General features: G+C 35.5%; 1 protein-coding gene across 2 annotated transcripts in view; it reads right to left on the reverse strand.

The window, feature by feature from the left end:
* SYT1 (synaptotagmin 1) overlaps window positions 1–18,389 on the reverse strand; it is a 543,751-nt gene that overhangs the window by 140,012 nt on the left and 385,350 nt on the right. Inside the window, exons 4-6 of one of the 2 annotated variants that reach the window (XM_032854709.1) lie at window positions 13,363–13,547; window positions 7,332–7,445; window positions 3,386–3,553 (exon numbers count right to left, since the gene is read on the reverse strand). In XM_032854709.1, coding sequence (XP_032710600.1) covers window positions 3,386–3,553; window positions 7,332–7,445; window positions 13,363–13,547 — 467 coding nt within the window. Of the gene's footprint in view, window positions 1–3,385; window positions 3,554–7,331; window positions 7,455–13,362; window positions 13,548–18,389 lie in introns of both variants that reach the window. The other variant, XM_032854708.1, reaches the window with a different exon arrangement.

Consider the following 18,389-nt stretch of genomic DNA (forward strand, 5'->3'; position numbering starts at 1 on the left):
TTTAATTTTGATACTTAGTTGGATAAACAAAAGTGGGATAATTGTACTTTTTAAAAAAATTAATTTGAATAACTACTTGCAGCTAAATTGGGAGACAATGGGGACTCAACCATAGTTATCACTTTATCCTAAAGTTCTAGAAGCTATTGTATTATTGATAATGAGTCTTACTATTAGTCATGCTATAATCACCTTAAGGTTTAATAGTGTTGGCACACAGTAGGCACTTAAATATTCCTCTTTTGAATGATTAGAATGATCAGGTGGGAATTTGTTTGATAGAAGAATAAACCAAGCTAATTGCACTTGACTGTGTAAGTTTTACTTGTATAACATTTTGTTATTGTTATCAGTTATCTTGTCAGGGTATAGTTATTTGAGGTAGAAAACTTGTTTCAAAAAATCTGTTAACTCTTTCAAGCCATTTGGATGGGCACAATTGAATGGAGCAGTGATTTATGAAAAGATCTGCTAGAAGTCAGAAAGGATTGAAATGAAATTCACAAGTTGCCTTACCTACTCCCTAAAATAATTTACTGATTGACAGGAACTGACTAGAAAATGGATGTTTTGAATATCAGAGATGCATTATAATATAGATCTTGAAGTTCATTCTTAGGTATGACACTTTTTAGGATGAGTTGTGGCAAAAGGCCAAGAACTGATGAATTCTCCAGCTGCTCAGATGAATCTGGGACAGATGCTATGGGTTGGGATTTTATTAGTGACATTTTTAATATTCAGAGAGAGTAGTGCCATCTAAGTAAGCTACACTTCAGTAACTGGGTAGAAATGCCTAATTAAGAAATTGTTTAGACTTGTATTGAAGTTTTTATCAATTTTTATTTATCAGTGTAAATGATTGTCTTTGCTCCATCAAACATTTCTCTATGAATTCTGTATATTAAGGGAAGGGGAAGGAAGCATATTTGACTGGATATGTTTAAGAATTTACAGTTTTTCAGGATTTTTTTTTTGTCATTTGTCATCTATTTGGAATCTGATTAAATACTTCGACTAAAAAAGAGGAACAATACATTTTTCATTTTGGGAGAAAAAAAAAACCCTTCCCAATAGCTGAATTTCAAAGGAAGACATGAATTTTAGAATAGGGATAACCTCCAGAAATTTCATCTTATTTCCAAAATCACTCTGGATTTTTAAAAAAAAATTTTATTAATTTTTTTTTTTGTGTGTGTGATTCTTTTGAAATAACATTAGTTGAAAAAACCTGGACTTGGGGTTAGGTAGGCCAGGGCCTGGGTTTTCCCACTTTCCAGCTGAAGGGCCTGGGGCAAGTGAACCAACTTCACACTTTTCATTTACCAAATAGTGATGATAATAGGGTCCATTTCATAGGGTTGTTTGAGGCTGAGTGAAGGAATACATGTGAGGCATTTAGCACAGGGCTGACATAGTAGGCCTTCTGTATTTGTTCCTTGAATGATTAGTAGTTCCTTTAGCTGGGAGTTTGGAGGAAAAGAAGCAGCATTTAGGTTGGGGATGTCAAGTTCATGTCAAGCGGATTTGAACTCAATTTTTTTTTTAAAGATTTTATTTATTTATTTGACAGAGATCACAAGTAGGCAGAGAGGCAGGCAGAAAGAGAGAGCGGGGGAAGCAGGCTCCCTGCTGAGCAGAGAGCCCGATGTGGGGCTCCATCCCAGGACCCTGGGATCACGACCTGAGCTGAAGGCAGAGGCTTTAACCCACTGAGCCACCCAGGCACCCCTTGAACTCAGTTTTAAAACCTATCATCTTAAAACTGTTGTGCTTCTATTCGAACAACTTATCCACTGGCATTTCAGGATGCATAATCTGTAACATCTACTGGCGAAATTAACCATTCTCGGAACAGCACCATGGTTCTTAAGTGTATCAAAATATATTACACTTCGGATCGATTTATGGTTTGATTAACATTCCTGAAATAAAATGCAACCTCACAAATTTTTATAGACAATTTAAAAATTTTAATAATTAAACATGCCTCATCAAATTTTAGGAACACATTTTTAAAATTAACATACAGGTAACTCAAAATAAAGCCCCCACCCAGTATTTCAAATAACTTAAGAATCTGCTTCCTAAATGGTTGTTAGAAACTCCTGACCTAAATTAAGATTAAAATATAGTCAAATAGTATGACTGTGATTACCATTTGCAGTATTTTATTTTATTTTCATTTTGTTTTGTGGTGGATTGGCCATAGTGATTAGTTCTTCATAAGCTGAGTAGTTTCAGAATGTTTTCATTGAGACTCTAAACAAACTCTCTGGGCATAGAAAAGTGTAGTTTTTTAAGAGAAGATTACTGACAAGACATTGGAGACTTTTTTTGTCTTAAAACCTCAAATTTCAGAGTGAAGGGAAAGACACTGCTCTTTTGTGAAATTGGAAACAGGGCTTGAGAAAATGACTCATGCCCTCAGTTTCATCCATTTATTTCCTACGCAGTATTTGCCAACATGAGGCACATGCTGTCGTGAAGGCTGGCTGATAGATGAGGGGTTCTGAATCCGCCTGCTGGCATATTCACAGACCTTTCATTTTTCAGAAACGTATTATTTTAAGTAATGCATTTAAATTTTTTTTTCACATATTAAAGAGAGCTATGAAAGTGCTGTTTTTGTGCATGACTTCGAGGCAAGAGCTATGGGACTGTGTATATGCAGAGATGCCCGAGGCTCACCGAGCACGTTTCCCTGTCCAGTCATTATCATTTGGCCAGAATCTCCCTTGGTTATTGTTTGTCAACTGAGGTGTCTCAACAAGATGAAGACCATTAGAGAAGAGATGACCATTAAGGGGGAAAAAGGCTAGAAATGCTGAAAAACAAGGGATTCCTATTCTTTTTATTGATAGTTAAGAATGGTTTCGGTGTGCTCAGATTGGCTGTGTATACACAGAATTTCACAACGAGAGTAAAGCCAATTGCTACCATTTAAACAGTGGAACACAGTTTACTCGGTTCTGTGATAGTGACTTATTTTCAGGAACTTCGAGACTTAGAGAAAGAATGATTTCATTCTTGCTTGGGCTCTATTTTAGAGAGGGGGACATGTACAAGTCTATTGGCTTACCTAGTCGACCTCCCTTTTGAGACGTGAATGACAGCCTTGTTATCTCCCAGGCTATATTCTGTTCTGAAATGGCTGAGCCAAATCCTACTCTGACCACTTCTAAATGCAATATAGAATCCTCACCGGACTGAAGTTAAGAATTTTAAATATTCTGAATAGACTCATCTGTGAGCCTCTGATCAAGGGGCTATGTGCACATCTATGTATGTGTCAGGATGAGATTGGTCTTGAAAACCACAGAGAAGTCATTAGTAGGTAAAGAAAGAAAGAAAGAAAGAAAGAAAGGAAGGAAGGAAGAAATACCTTGAAAGTAAATTGCTCATTGAAGACAGGATTAAGGGTCTTTCGGTGGACTTTTGTCTCAAATTTCTTCTTTTTATCGGGCAGCAGAAACACTTTGACATAGGGATCAGATGTGCCCCCCATGTCTAAGGCAGGCAGCTCAGCAGCTTGGATAATCCCTACCAGCAGCTGAAATGAGAGACAGAATAGAGCAAACACAAGCATTGGTGGACATTTTGGACAAGATTGACTTGTTTGCGATGTTGCATATTATGATCTCTCGCTTTCTCTTCCTCTTTGCTTTTAATAAACTATTTCTCTTATCAATCTAAACACAGAAGGCAAATGAAACAAGCCATATAGACTTCAGAAACCAATTATGACAGATACAGGCTCTGGGAAGCCTGGTTTTAAGCACAAAAGAGGCTTTTAAAAGGTTGCTGATTACAGTTAAATATGGAATTTATATTTGCAAAAGAGCTGCAATCAAATAACTTTCCAGTTGCTAAAGGCCCTCGTGCATTATTTTCCTTTCCAGGGCATGATTTGTAAGTGGAAATAAATTGTTAAACAATAACAAGTCTGTGATTATAAAGTAGGAAATGTTTATTCTGTGCTCAAAGCTTCAGACCAGCAAAATAGGAATTTCTTAGAAATTGGGTAGCATTTTGAGATAAAAATAAGATGAGCAAGTTTCTATCACATTTGACCTTTATTTGTATGCTGCCTATTTCTTATTTTAACTTACAGTAAAATTATTATTTATTCTGAAATTAAATCTAGGACATAGAGTCAAAGAAGTATAATTTCAGCTTCACATAAATGAATGTAAAATTACAGATACGGTTTGTAATGCTAAGTGACTACGTTTCTGATTTTTTTTTTTTTTCAAATACTGAGATTTTTCCATGTCTGTTTTCTCGTGATACATTCCTGTTTTAGGACTGTGAGTGTAGGCTGGCATTGTTACTGTTTCGGGGAAGAAAATAAAACGTGTGAGTGGACTCTTCCAGATGCTCTGTCAACAGACGTTTTCTATCAACAGACTGGTTTAGATTCACATGGGAAACAAAAGTAGACTCTTAATCAAGGTTATACAAGATATATACATGTCAGTAAATGCAGTTACATTACAGCTTTTCACATCAGGCTGAAACATTTGAGTCTGTGCCTTTTTAGCCAGATAGAGTAGAAATGCTATTACTTCCTTTGAAAAAAAAAAAAAAAAAGTCACATTCATTTTCTATAAAACTGACCCATCACGTTTGTAAAAAGAGCACTTTGGCTAGTTCAGTTTTTAACCAGGACCAATGCTCTGAATGACTGATGTTTCCATTTTAATGCTCAGTATATTAGTGAGTGTCAGTAAGAGCGCTGGATTGCAGGTATACAAAATACAGATGGTACAAGAATAGCTAAAATAGACATCAGATTATAAAGACATGATTAGTAAAGCAAACAGTTTGTTGATTTGCCAAGTTGGTATTTGGAATTTGCCTTTAGATAGCAATGTGAATAAGCAAGATTCTATTTTCTCCTTCTCACTTTTTGAAATGAATGTGCTTTTGGGCAGAGAATGCACTAGTGCTATGACCTAAACTCCTTAAACCTAGATAACTTATATTTTAAAGATTTTTGGATATTTTGTTGATAAGGTATGTCATTGCTTCTAACCCTCTTCCCCCTCTTCTGCTTGAGCTTTCCCTATGCCATGACAGCTTCTCATTTAGAGCACTTTAGGGTTGACATTCAGTTTCTGTAAGCAAACATGTATATTTGATTACAGCTTCATGTATAAAATTCCTCAGGCTGTATCTTTTCATGATTCAGAAGAATCAGTTCATAAATTAGATTAGCCGAGAACACTTGGAAAGATCGATGCATATGAACTAAAAAATATTTCATCAACTAGATCTTCTAGATCTTCAGAATGAAATACCTTCTTAAAAATTTGGTGTTTGCTAGAAGGGGAACGGCAAAAGCACTTAGTATATTTGAGTAAAAAAAAAAAATCAGTGCTATTTTCTTAAAGATGCTTTATAAAATGATACTTAAAGTATTCCAGCTAATTTAGAAGTTTCAAAATTATGACTAACCAGGATGATATACCACTAGATTTCTACTGGATAATATGAAAGTAGAATAAAATAGTAAAAAAAATATATACTGGATACGTATATAAAGTCATGTTAAGTTTCTGGAAAAAATGTCACATATTAATGTTAACCTTCATCTTGGTCAGAATATGTAACTATTAGGAAGTTTTGCTCTTGACCAACTCCTGATTGTCAAATTTTGGTAGCTGGGATAGAAGTGATCTCAAATGCCCTATTTAATTAACTATAAATGGTGTATTTATAAATGTGTATAAATCCGTACCTATAAACTTGTATCTGTAACCAAAATGCAGCTTTCTAGAATGTATTATAAAATAACTAGCCAGGGCTGAAATGAAGCTGATCAAATAAATTTTTTTAGTATGATAGAGCTTATCAGTACGTTCTTCATGAGGAACCCTCTGGAAATTCAAAAAGTGAAGACATTATTTAAATTGTTGATTTCTAAATAACACCCAGAATTCTTGCAACTACATAGAACTCTCACAGTGTTACTGACTTTGGACTTTTGTTGTCAGAGCTGAGTATTGGTGTTTTATGTATTGTTCATTTCTCATCAACATCATTATTTCAACATCAATGAAATAATTAACACAAGCTGTATTAGAAGTAAATGTATTAACATGTATCACTTTTTCCTCATCCAAAAAGGTGAAACAAAATAGTTAAATTCACTTTGCCAGACAAGGACATTGTCCTAAAGATTCTTAAGAGCCCCATCTCTTATTCAGCTGATTCCACTAATTCTTTTTTTTTTTTTAATTTAATTTTTTTTAATTAAATAAATTTTTAATTTATTTAAAGATTTTTATCTATTGGAGAGAGCACGCACTAGCGTGTGGCGAGTGTACGCACAAGCCCATGTCATGAATGTGGGAGGGGGAAGGGCCCAAGAGGCAGAAGAGAGAGGATCCTCAAGCAGACTCCTGCCTTGGAGCACTGAACCCAACGTTGGCAGATCCCAGGACTCTGAGATCATGAATCTCGCCAAAATCGAGAGTCAGACACTCAAATGAATGAGCTACTCAGGTGCCCCTCCACTAATTCTTACCTAGCTTTTTCATTTGACAAATCAGAAGGTAAAGGGACATGGTCAATTTCATGTGTCCTAGAAGGTGTTTTTTTTTTTTAAATTATGATTATAATTTTTTTTTAATGTAGAGATTTTAAACATTTTCCTTTGAGCTACCTCTATAATGCAGTTAATAAAAGGTAGCAATATTATCATCCATCTAGGTGGCACATCTAAGTTTTTTAAGAAATTGAAAGCAGGAGTGTTTTGTTACTGCCTTGAGTTCCTTAACAGTTTTTGGGCAGCAGTCACAGGTACTAGAAATCAAGTTGCTGGTCTTTCTCCTCCCCTGGGTGCTAGGAATTTTACCTAGTATCATGATAAGGCATTCCTGCCTTTGAAATTCATGGGAGGCAGCCAGTTTTTCATCTTTGATTCCTTATCAAACAGGTTTTGTTTTAAAGCTTTGGTTGAATGGTGGTTCACCTCAACAAGATTGAATTCCATGAATTCCAAGGGAGATTGCCATAGCTCAGGCTGATGGGCTGGTGAGAGCTGGTGAGAGCTGCTCCTTGCAAGTTCATTTGTATTCTGCCTGCCTGCTGTAAGTGCCATAAGTAGATGTAATCGGTTGAATACTGTGACTTCTAATTATCAGAAGTTAAATTAGCAAGTAGGGGACTGCCTGCACTCCGAAATGATTTCATCAATAGCTTTGATAATTGCATTTTCCCCTCTGAGCAAACGGAATGTTTTAAGAAGTATCTTGCTTCAATTTCTACTTGGTAATTTCAGAAAACGTCATGGAATTAGAAGTTCTTTCCCACCCCCTTCAGACCTGGTTATTCTGGAAATCATAATCCAGTGAATATTGAAGTTTTCCCAGTTTCTCCTCTTCTTTGGGTTCTTCTTTTTCTTCCCCATCAGTCAATCCAGTTTCGGCATCATCGTCCTTTAGAGCCTAGGAGCAGGGAAATGAATTATATGTGAATTCAGGTGAATTTGTTGAAACCCGTATCAACCTGGGCCTGTGGTTATACTTCCAAGCTGTTAGAAGCAAGCACTAAGATGCTGGAAATCCATTTGTCTGACACACATTCACATTTGCTGCTTATACATTTTTAAAATTCCACTTGTGCACGGAATTTTCTTCCCCAGTCAGCAAGCAATATGGAAGCGATGGAAAAGCCCCTAGGAATGTGGCAAGCGAAAAATGTCAAGTTGGTGCAGAGAAAATGTCGACTTGGTTTCATGTTTGGCTTTGGTAAGACTGCTTCTTTCAGAAGTATGATAAACATGCTATTAACCAGGCCAGATTTCACATTCATGTAGTTTAAAGAGATCTAAGCTCAGCATCGTGTAAAACATCATCATTACATGCAGTGGAGAACTTAGATGAAATGCGTGGCCTTTTCTTGCTTTGTTTCCTATGAGAAAGATAGCTGAGTACGTGATTCTCAAAGAATTTTAACTTCCTGTCTTTTATATAGACATTTATAATGGTTATGGAAAAAGTGGAAAAAACATGCCACCAGCAAATGCATGTTCAGAGGAAAATCTACCCCACTTCCAGTTGAAGTTTACCATTTTATTTTTATAACAGCTCCACAGAAAGCTAGGCTGAATTAAATTGATTTATGGGTCTATTTGAGATCAAAAAAATAAAAGCAGTTACGTTTGCAATTTTGTCAAACTGAAATCAGCATTAAGATTTATTTTGTATCAATGAACAAAAATCTTGGTTCTGAACTCTCAACTCAGTTTGGGCCAACAGAATATTCTTTATGATCTAAAACTTAAGTGTAATATGAAATGAAATACTAGAAAGCTCATTATTTCATCAAATATACTCAATGTTCCTCTTTTTTGAAAATGAAAATAGATAATATATTTCCCCATGAAGTACAAAAACTTTGCTGAAAAAAAATTAAAGGCTATAAAGATTATAAATATTAGGTAAGGTTTGTTTCTAGGGATATACATTCTTATTGCTTCAGAGAATTAGGAAAAATAATTTTTAAAACTATGTGTAGTTATTCAAAATTAAAAATGATAAAATTACATTTCCCTGACTGCTAGTCAGGTGGAAAAATTTGAAAATCTTTATAATAACCGATTGTATTTATTTGTCTGGGAATTGCTGGTATATATCCTTTGCTAAGTTTTCTATTACTGTGTTTGGGTCTTATTGATTTCTAGACACTCTTCGTATTTTAGTGGTCTCAACTTTCTGTTATATATTACAAATCTTCTTCCCTGGTTTTTGGTTATGGCATTTTTGTTGCTTTTTGCGCATGCATGTGCACGTGTGTGTGTGTGTGTGTGTGACTATAGAATCCCACAGAAGTCAAGAAAATGCAGTGTGGTAGACTGCTTTATATCTGTGATAAAAGAATTTTAACTCTTGCCAGAAAGTTAAATCTGAAAATCAGTCAAATGCTGAAGTATAACCAGATTTCAGAAAGGCAAGAGTTGTCAGATTACAGTGCCATCACCCAGCCTCTTCCCATCTTCCAGATTATGTGGTCTTTCTTGTTTGGTTAGAGAAAGCTCTACTGTTCACTCGTTCATTTACACATAGACTCTTTCTGGTGCTTCAAAATGGTACTGAAATGGACAGGATTTCCCAGTTAGGCTCTACTCCGCTAACTCCAATTTGATCCCCCGCAAAAACTGAGACTTGGTGGCATTATATCAATAGAACTCATTTGGGTGGGAAGAGCATATAAACAGTTGAGCTGTAGTTGGAGGTGCCTCCCTTTCTGTGCTTCTTGAAAATATTCAGGAACCTACAATGAGTTCGGAAAATCAAAAATTACCATCATTATATCTGTGTAGGAAAATGTATACTGAAATGTTTTCCCGAAGAGTAAAATGTTGGTTTCCTGATAACCCAAGGCAGGAAACAATTTAATTACTTAAAAATTTAATCTTTTAACTTGCGTGGGGAGATAGGTCATTACAGGGAACATGCTAGTAAAGTGACCAGAAAAGACAACTGAGTTTAATTAGAGGAGCTGAGGCAGTGAAATCACCTTGCCCTTTCAAAACCTCAGCTGTCTGTTAGTCTTTAACACTCCCATGGATGTGCTTAGAAAATTACAGCCTTGGTAAATTGCCTCCCTGTAAGATTTTAAATTTTAATAGCAAGCTATTTAGTACATAATTCCATCTGAAAACTCTATATGTTACTCTATCATAATTACAAAAAAATTCATGGATTAAAACCCTTTTTCAAAAGTCTCTTTCAGAACTGACAATTTACGTATCATGTTTCAGCCCAGTGCAATTTGAAATAGCTGAGATATTAAATCTCCTTCTTCCTAAGTGGTTTTTGCCCTAATAAAAGGTGCAGGACCATCTCTGCAATTATTCTGTATGAAATAGGGCTAAATTTTTGATAATTTCTCAGTGCCACTGTTCATCACCGAAGTGATTAAGTCTATTCTTGTCCTGAAGGCTGAGCTTAAGCAGAATATCTTCTGTGCCATCACATTAAATTCAGACCTATTAAATCAGTAGCTATTATAACATCTCAAGAGCAGTACCCCTCTACCTACCCCCATTCCCCTCAACAAAAAAAACAGAGGAAAATCTTGTAAGCCCAGAAGTTTTGATGGTTTGCTAAACTGTGGGAGCGAAAGCTATGTGTTGGGAACATCAGATCTTGTTTTCAATTTCAAAAATGTAGTATCCATAGTTCTGGCTTCCTTCAAAATTCAAAAGGTGCATAATTTATAACCATCTGAGGGGGAAGTTCTAAGTAAAATTGTTCAGATTTGGATTGGATAAGGCACACTTACTAAAGGTAGCACAGGGGCTGAATTTTCTTTCTAAAAATTCGAGCTTTCTAATACTGTTCTATTTAATCAGTTAGTAATGTTTAAAATGAGAACCCTTTATCTTTAAAAAAAAAAATCAATTTAGTTCAGCCTCTTGATGTGTGTCAGAATGGTACACCCTGAGCTGTGGAGCCCCAGCTGCCAGGCCACTAAATGTATCCGAGCGTTGACGAGGGTTTCTAAAGAGCAGAGGAAACCTACCGCAAGGGGCAGTCCAGAACAGTCATGAGACATAACACAGATAAGGAGGACATAGAAGGAAGAAATGAAAATTAAAATATCCACACATATTAGTAAAAACCATGGAGAAATGACCTTTCCAGACCTAGGACTTTGCAAATTGATACTGTCCCTCTGCATTTTCAGCGTTCTCAAACTTTCAGGAATTTTAAAAAACGAAAACAAAAACCTTTTTGTATAAATCTTACCTTGTATGAATACACTGTTACTAGTTAGTTTGTTGTCATTATGGAATTCTAAAACTCTTTATTATAATATTTTAATATAGAGACAGGTAGCCATGATCATTGGAATTTGAACTTCTGTCCATTCTTACATAGGTTGAAATGGTGAAAACCTACTGGCTGCCCCAAAGCCTATGTACCTTAAGAAATCATGTCTAAAATGCCTCTCACATCTGTTTTTTTTTTTTTAATAAAAAAAAAATTTTTGTTTTGTTTTTAAATGAGAGGAATAGACTGTGTTTGTTTTCCTCATGCTCACATCAATACACTGTTTAAAATATTCTGAAAATGTAATCATTTAGGAATATTACTGAATTTCAAAACTTATGCTGTTTTAAAGTTGGATGATTGAATGGTCCCCATGGGATGCACATCTTAAAACTGTACAAGCTATTTTGTTTCTTCATCCGTCCTCTTCGTGAAACAATAGAACCCATCTTTAGCTACTACTACATGCCTTAAAAGTAGTATAAGCTACTATGTAACTGTTTACCGATGAGGCCTATTTTTGCTTGTCCAAATTACATTTTATTTTTTATACTTAATTGTTCATAAACTAAGATCTATAAAATCCTACATAGACAAATAATCTTAAAATGATGAGATCTTTGTGAGTGGTTGAGATCCCAAATATTTTGTTATAATCAATCACTCACTATAAACTATCACTGAGTTCCTACAAGTGTTTCCTTATTTGACTCATTTTTCTCTTCTCCTCACATCCAAAGGAATAGATGATCACTGAAAAATTAACCACCATCAGTTCTCTGTATGTAGTATTTTGAGATCTTGGTCATTTATCCAGGTTATTACGGGGGTAATAAATACCACTACTATACTATAAATCACAATCTTACATCATACAGAACAAATTCCACAAAGAAGAAAACAAATACCTTATGCTAGAAAAAAAAATGCTGTAGTTATCATTTAACACTATTTAGTGCTTTTAACTGTTAATTCTTGGATATGGGAAAATCACATTCACATTATATTATGGATACAAAAATGATAAGGCCGTATTTTCAAATGGTTGCATAGATATATCTGAAATTCACATGCAAATTATTCAGTCCCTGTCCATCTAGCACATTGTTCCTACACCTAATCTCCCAATAAACTGTTGAAAGAAATCTGTCAAGTTCTGCTTGTAATTGAAAATGTTGAAATAAAGCAAAACATGTTTTCTACTACTAATTGTAGTTTTTAATGTAACAAATTAACTAAAGAGAAAAAGCCTTATTAGTTGTCTGTGATGGAATGTGGGCACATACACTTCTGTGGCTGTGATTAGAGACTCAGAAGAATGTAAACCTTGTTCTGAGCCCAGGACAAGTCTCTGAGCTTGAGTGCAGGCACTGCCTACATCCTATGTCTCTGAAACCAAATGAAAGTTGAGTGAGGGAGAAGAGCCTTTTTAAAACCATTGTCATTAGACACTACAGTATCTTAGAGAAAAAGTATTTAAATATCAAGCTAGGGAGTGGGGTCGGTGCCCTGAATGGGTAGTTAACTAGGAAACTATGCAAATGTGCTAAAAATGCCCTCCTTGACTAAACTGTTCTTATGGAGATTTACCTATTTAAGAGTTCAAGTAATAGTACTTAATAATATTAGAAGAATTTACAAAAAAATTGTTAATATGTATTGCTATTTGAGAATAAATAAAACTTGAATTACTTGAAAGGAAACAAAGAGAAACAAATTGAAAGTGTTCTTTCTATGAAAAAGCTCTACATTTACATTATTAAAATGATAACATTTTCCACTATGAAAATGATTCAAAAAATAATGAGGAGGCATTTAATAATAACTATTAGTAAGAAACTTTATTCTGAACCAAATCATCCAGTTAATTTAATTAAAATAAACAATGATGTAAAGATCAACCAAATAGCTTCCTGAGGCTCTGGAACATAACCCAGCTGGATGGGTTCCATAACCTGTGTTGTGGTTTCACTGTCCCTAACTATCAAAACAAGGATTTTGCCTTAAAATAATGCACTGTTCTTGAGGACTAACTTGTAATTCTCTCTCTTCTAACTCACTGTTTAAGGTCACTCTTCCTGAGCGCTCATTATCAAGGAGGCTAGATCTATAGGAAGGGTAATTTTCATCTACTGTGACAAAGGGCCACAAGTATGGGTAATTTAATAGTGATTATGAATAGTGGTAATGTGAGAAAGGTACCATGCCCCAAAGGGAAAGCTTTCAGATACTCTCCATTTTGTTTCTCTAACTCTAAATGCAGTTAAGAGTGGCTGAGCAGATGTAATCCAAATACTCAGGCATCATTCCAGTCTGCTGGGCCTGTCAAGATGGCCCTGCCAGTCATCGATGCCCTTTTCTGGGTCAGATGCTTAGGAGTCTGGAAAACCCTACCAAATGTCTTCATTGCACTTTGGGATGTTGACTAATGACGAAAGGATCGCAAAGCATTTTTGACAACAGTGACATCTGTCCAGAAGTTGTTTACTTCTATACTTATCTGGTATAAAATAATAAGCCATTTATTAATATTTAATAAAATCATCAAAGAAGTAATATGGAATGAAGATATTACCTGATCTTTCATGGTCTTCCCTAAGTCTTTCACATCTTTCATGTTAATGGCATTCTTCCCTCCCTTCTCTTTTCCCTTCTTCTTGTTTTTCTTTTTGAACAAACATTTCTTACAGATACAAAAGCAGCAGGTCAGGACTAAAAGGACAGCGACTATGGCTATGGCAATTAAGGCCCACGGTGGCACTGAAAGAGAAAAAGATAGAAGGCATTAGTAACAAACATTGCGTGTGCGAAGTCTTTAACCTAAGGGCTACAAAGGCATCCACTGGTTAATTCATATTTATTGAGCATTCCAGGCACCCTGTTCTGTGTCATAGTACCCATGTCTCCTCTGCCCAGATGGTGGTTTCTGTTTCCACTTCACCCCTGCACATAAGTCAAATATGCTTTCCTCCAAGCTATCTGTCCATTCATCCATTCCTTCCTTCATCCAGAGCACAACTCTGGAGTTTGGCCTTGGAGTTGAAATCCTGACTCTACCATTTATTAGCTCTATGACCCTGGGCAAGTCCTCTCACCTCCCTCTGCCTTAGTATCCTTATCTCCAAAGTTGGAGGTAAACTGATGGTATCATAGACTTCTTTTTTTTTTTTTTTAAGATTTTATTTATTTATTTGACAGACAGAGATCACAAGTAGGCAGAGAGGCAGGCAGAGAGAGAGGAGGAAGCAGGCTTTCCGCTGAGCAGAGAGCCTGATGTGGGGCTCCATCCCAGGACCCTGGGATCACAACCCGAGCCAAAGGCAGAGGCTTTAATCCACTGAGCCACCCAGGCACCCTGGTATCATAGACTTCTTGAAGATTAAAATAAGATACATTTCCTGGCACATGGTAAAAGCTTAATAAATACTAGCTGCTATTACTCGTCTATTAAATACTAGAGACTCTATTAATATGTTCTGGGTATAATGGGAGGGACAGGCATCAATTGAATAACCAGAGAAAACAAATATCATAATGGTAATAAAGGTGAAGAAGAAGTACTTGGTGCTCTGAAAGTCACCAGCTCTAAAAATAGGACATTTACCATCCACAATAGCCAAACTATGGAAAGAGCCTAGATGTCCATCAAGAGGTAAATGGATAAAGATGTGCTGATATATATATATACTGGAATATTATGCGGCCATCAAAAAACTGAAATCGAACCATTTGCAATGATATGGATAGAACTAAAGGGTAGAACTAAAGGGTATTATGCTAAGGGAAATAAGTCCATCAGAGAAAGATAATTACTATATGATTTCACTGATATGAGGAATTTGAGAAACAAGACAGGATCATAGGGGAAGGGTGGGAAAAACGAAACAAAATGAAACCAGAGAGGGAGACAAACCATGAGACTCTTAATCTCGGGAAACAAACAGAGGGTTGCTGGAGGGGAGGATGGTGGGAGGGATGAGGCGGCTGGGTGATGGACATTGGGGAGAGTATGTGCTATGGTGAGCTCTGTGAATTGTGTAAAATTGATGAATCACAGACCTGTACCCCTGAAACAAATAATACATCATATGTTAATTAAATAATAACTCCCCCTCCCCCCAAAAGTATTACATTTACCTGCTCAAGGTCTGCAGGGGCACGGCAGGGGTTATGTTCAGGGCCCCTGAAGCCAGGCTTTGGTTTGGGCTTGGCCACTTTCAGGCTGTGTGACTCTAGCTAGATTGCTTAACTGTTCTGAATTAGTTTCCTCCTTTATAAGGTGAAGATAATAGTGGTACCTCTTTCATTTCCTTTGAAAATTAAGGGAGTTAATATACTGAAAAGCTTAGAATGGCATCCAGCACATAGCGGGAACTTGATGTTAGCTATTTATTTTCAAGGAATACCGCTAAGTATTATGGGTAACGTGGAACACTTAAAGTATGTGGGAGGACATAAAACAGGCCCAATAATACATACATATTAAAAAAAAAAACAGACGTTCAGTTGATATGCTAGGGGAAATTGAGAGGTAGAGGTGATTTTTTTGATGAGAGGCTTCAGATTTAGTGTCTCTGTTTAAAACAATAAAGAATATATAAATAAATAAATAAAAGCATTTTTCCGCTACAGTTGTCCATCTACTAAAAGTTATTATCTTTTCTTATTTGTATATCCTATACCATGTGCATATATTATAAAAAAGCTCTAATGGAAATATTTAAGATTTCACTTTGGCCAGAAAGGAATTGTTCAACTGTTAAGACTGATCAGAAATAATTAGATTTGCCTGCTGTAATTAAGAAGAGACACTGGACACTGAAATGGTAAGAAAAAGTACTATTTTCTTCTACCTACGTAAACATTAATACCAAGGATTGCTGAACACAAGGCAGGAATACTTTGATAAAGTAGAAGCACTAAACGTCTCCTCAAAACGAGAAAACCCACTCTTTGCTGTCCCTCTGTGTTTAGCTTTATAGTGTCGAACACTTACTATGCCTATTCTAACTTACGATTGGCTAATAAATGTAAGCCTAAAGATCTATAAAAGCACAACTTCTGAAATTGTGTTTTTAGCCAAAGAAATACCAGAACGTAATATATAAGCCCACACCAAACACCATGTTTTCTTAGGTTTCCTAATCTCATTAAATGATCATATTTTAAAAATGTAGATTAAATTTATTTAACCAATGATATCATTCATAACACCTCATTTAAAACTTTCTACCTCTTGTGCTCTAGCTGAAACCCTGCCATGCATGAATGAGAGAGTCTATGTATTCATTGCAGGCCAGACGATATTAATAATGACCCTTCATTTTGAACCTCGTAAATTACTCTTCCAGTCGGACTTGTGTGATAGTCTCTCAAAGAGTACATAAAAGTCTCCTAAATTACACAGGACAAGACAGAGGTCATTTGACAACTTCACAAAAAGGAAATAGACAGTGAAAGCACAGGAACATTATTTAATCACAAGGAGTTAAAGACATAGGGGCATAGGATTACAGGAGGAAATCTTAAACAGTGCAACTTGAAGGTAAATTATAGCCACTGAGAAAATTTGGTGATTTTTATTTCTTAAAGTGCTACCATATTCTAGGTTTGATCTCCTGAGTAGCTTAATTTCTAACTTCAACTATTCTCTATTGTATATATGAAACTCAAAGAATTTTCCTCACAATCTACTGGCATCTTCAGATAGAATTTAAAAATCTTAAGGTTATCCTTTTGTGTACCTCTACCACGGAAGTCTAACTGAATAGGTATTTGGAATACAAACTTCCATTTTTAATTGAGTTATTTGAATTGAATTCTCATCTTACATTCTGTGGAGATCAATACTTAGAATTTGATAAGTTGGCAAAGAAACACCATCTATAGAACTATTCATTCTTATTTATAGAAATGTTTCAATATGAGTGAAAAAAATCTCATGTTTTCTATTAGGCTAAAAATTGATGGAAGACCTACTTAATATGGGCTAGCAGCTGCTACAGTTGTACATACATTATCTCATTTAATATTTATAGCAGTTTTGTTCATTATCCCTTCAATTTTATACAGGAAAGACTTTATAAGGAGGAAAAACTATAGATCCAATAGTTTGAGAAATTCAAATATAGCTTTATATTATTAGGCTAAAAATATACATATTTTAAGTGTATACAAAGGAAAAAATCTTTAGCTTTGAAGCCTTTTTAATAAAACATTTTATATTTAAAAAAACAGTAAAAATAAATAACAGCAGAAGATGCTGTTAAGTGATTTCCATAATATAAAGTACGGCTTCAGTAAAAAAAAATGGGCTCATCAAAATATTGCTATTGGCAGAAAACTATTAGCTTATTGTTATTGCCACCCAACTATCACTAAATGGAAATTTTAATAACAAGAATTTTAACATTTAACTTAAAGACCTTTCAGCAGAGAATAATAGATTAGTGTAAAAGCTTTCCATTAAAAATGTTATTTTCATTTTCCAGTTAATAAATTAATCTCACATTGTTTAACCCAAAGGTAAACTGATGCATAAAAATTAAAGTCAATGCTAACTAGCTTCTAATGTTTTAACATAGACTTTGTGGTAGGCAGAATTTGGATTCCTCTGAATGTTCACATGCTGTCCCCTCAGACCCATGAATATGTTACCTTACATGGCAAAAAGGACTTGGCAAATGTGATTTAGGATCTTGAGAATGGGGAGGTTGTCCTGGGTTACATCCAGATAGAACTGTGCAATTACTAGAGTCCTTACAAGTGAAAAACACAGGCAGGAGTTTCAGAATTAGAGATTTGAAGATTCTATGCTGCTGATTTTGAACATGGAGGAAAGAACCATGAGCCAAGGAATGTAACTGTGTTTAGAAGCTGGAAAAGACAAGGAAATGGATTCTCCCCTACAGTTTTGCGAAGGCATCAGTTTGTATAGCCATTATGGAAAAGACTATGGAGGTTCTTCAAAAAATTAAAAATAGAACTACCATATAATCCAGCAATCTCATTCTGGGTATATACCCCAGGGAAACAAACAAACAAACGAAATTGCTATCCGCAATGGTATATTCACCCCTATGTTCACTGCAGTATTATTCATAAAAGTCAAGATAAACAAACAACCTAAGTGTCTATGAATGGTTCAAGGGATAAAGAAAATGTCGTATATATACACAATTGGAATATTATTCAGTCCTAAAAAAGAAGGGAAAAAAGGAAATCCTGCGATTTGTGACAACAAGGATGATGTTTTCCTGTGGCCAAACACAAACAACATTGTCTGTAGTGTGAGAACATCTTGATCATATATTCCTTTTTGAAATTTCCTTCCGGTGCTGTTCCTACTGCCCTTGCCAGCATCGTCTTCAATGGGTCTGACATTTTCCCTCTTTCCTTTCCCATTCCCAAGACTTTAAATGAATTTGTTATTCAAAGTTCTCAGTCACTTGTTCGTTTTCACATTAACTCACTGTTGAATGGCTTCTTGCCTATGCCTTAAACTTTGACATCAATTATCCATTCTGTCCCCTCTTATACACACTGGGACTGTATCTCCCACTACCTACAGAATGTTTTCTATGAATCCGTCATCTCAAACCT

Source organism: Lontra canadensis, unplaced genomic scaffold (assembly GCF_010015895.1).
Source record: "Lontra canadensis isolate GAN:19392208 unplaced genomic scaffold, GSC_riverotter_1.0 scaffold9, whole genome shotgun sequence".
Lineage (NCBI taxonomy): Eukaryota > Metazoa > Chordata > Mammalia > Carnivora > Mustelidae > Lontra > Lontra canadensis.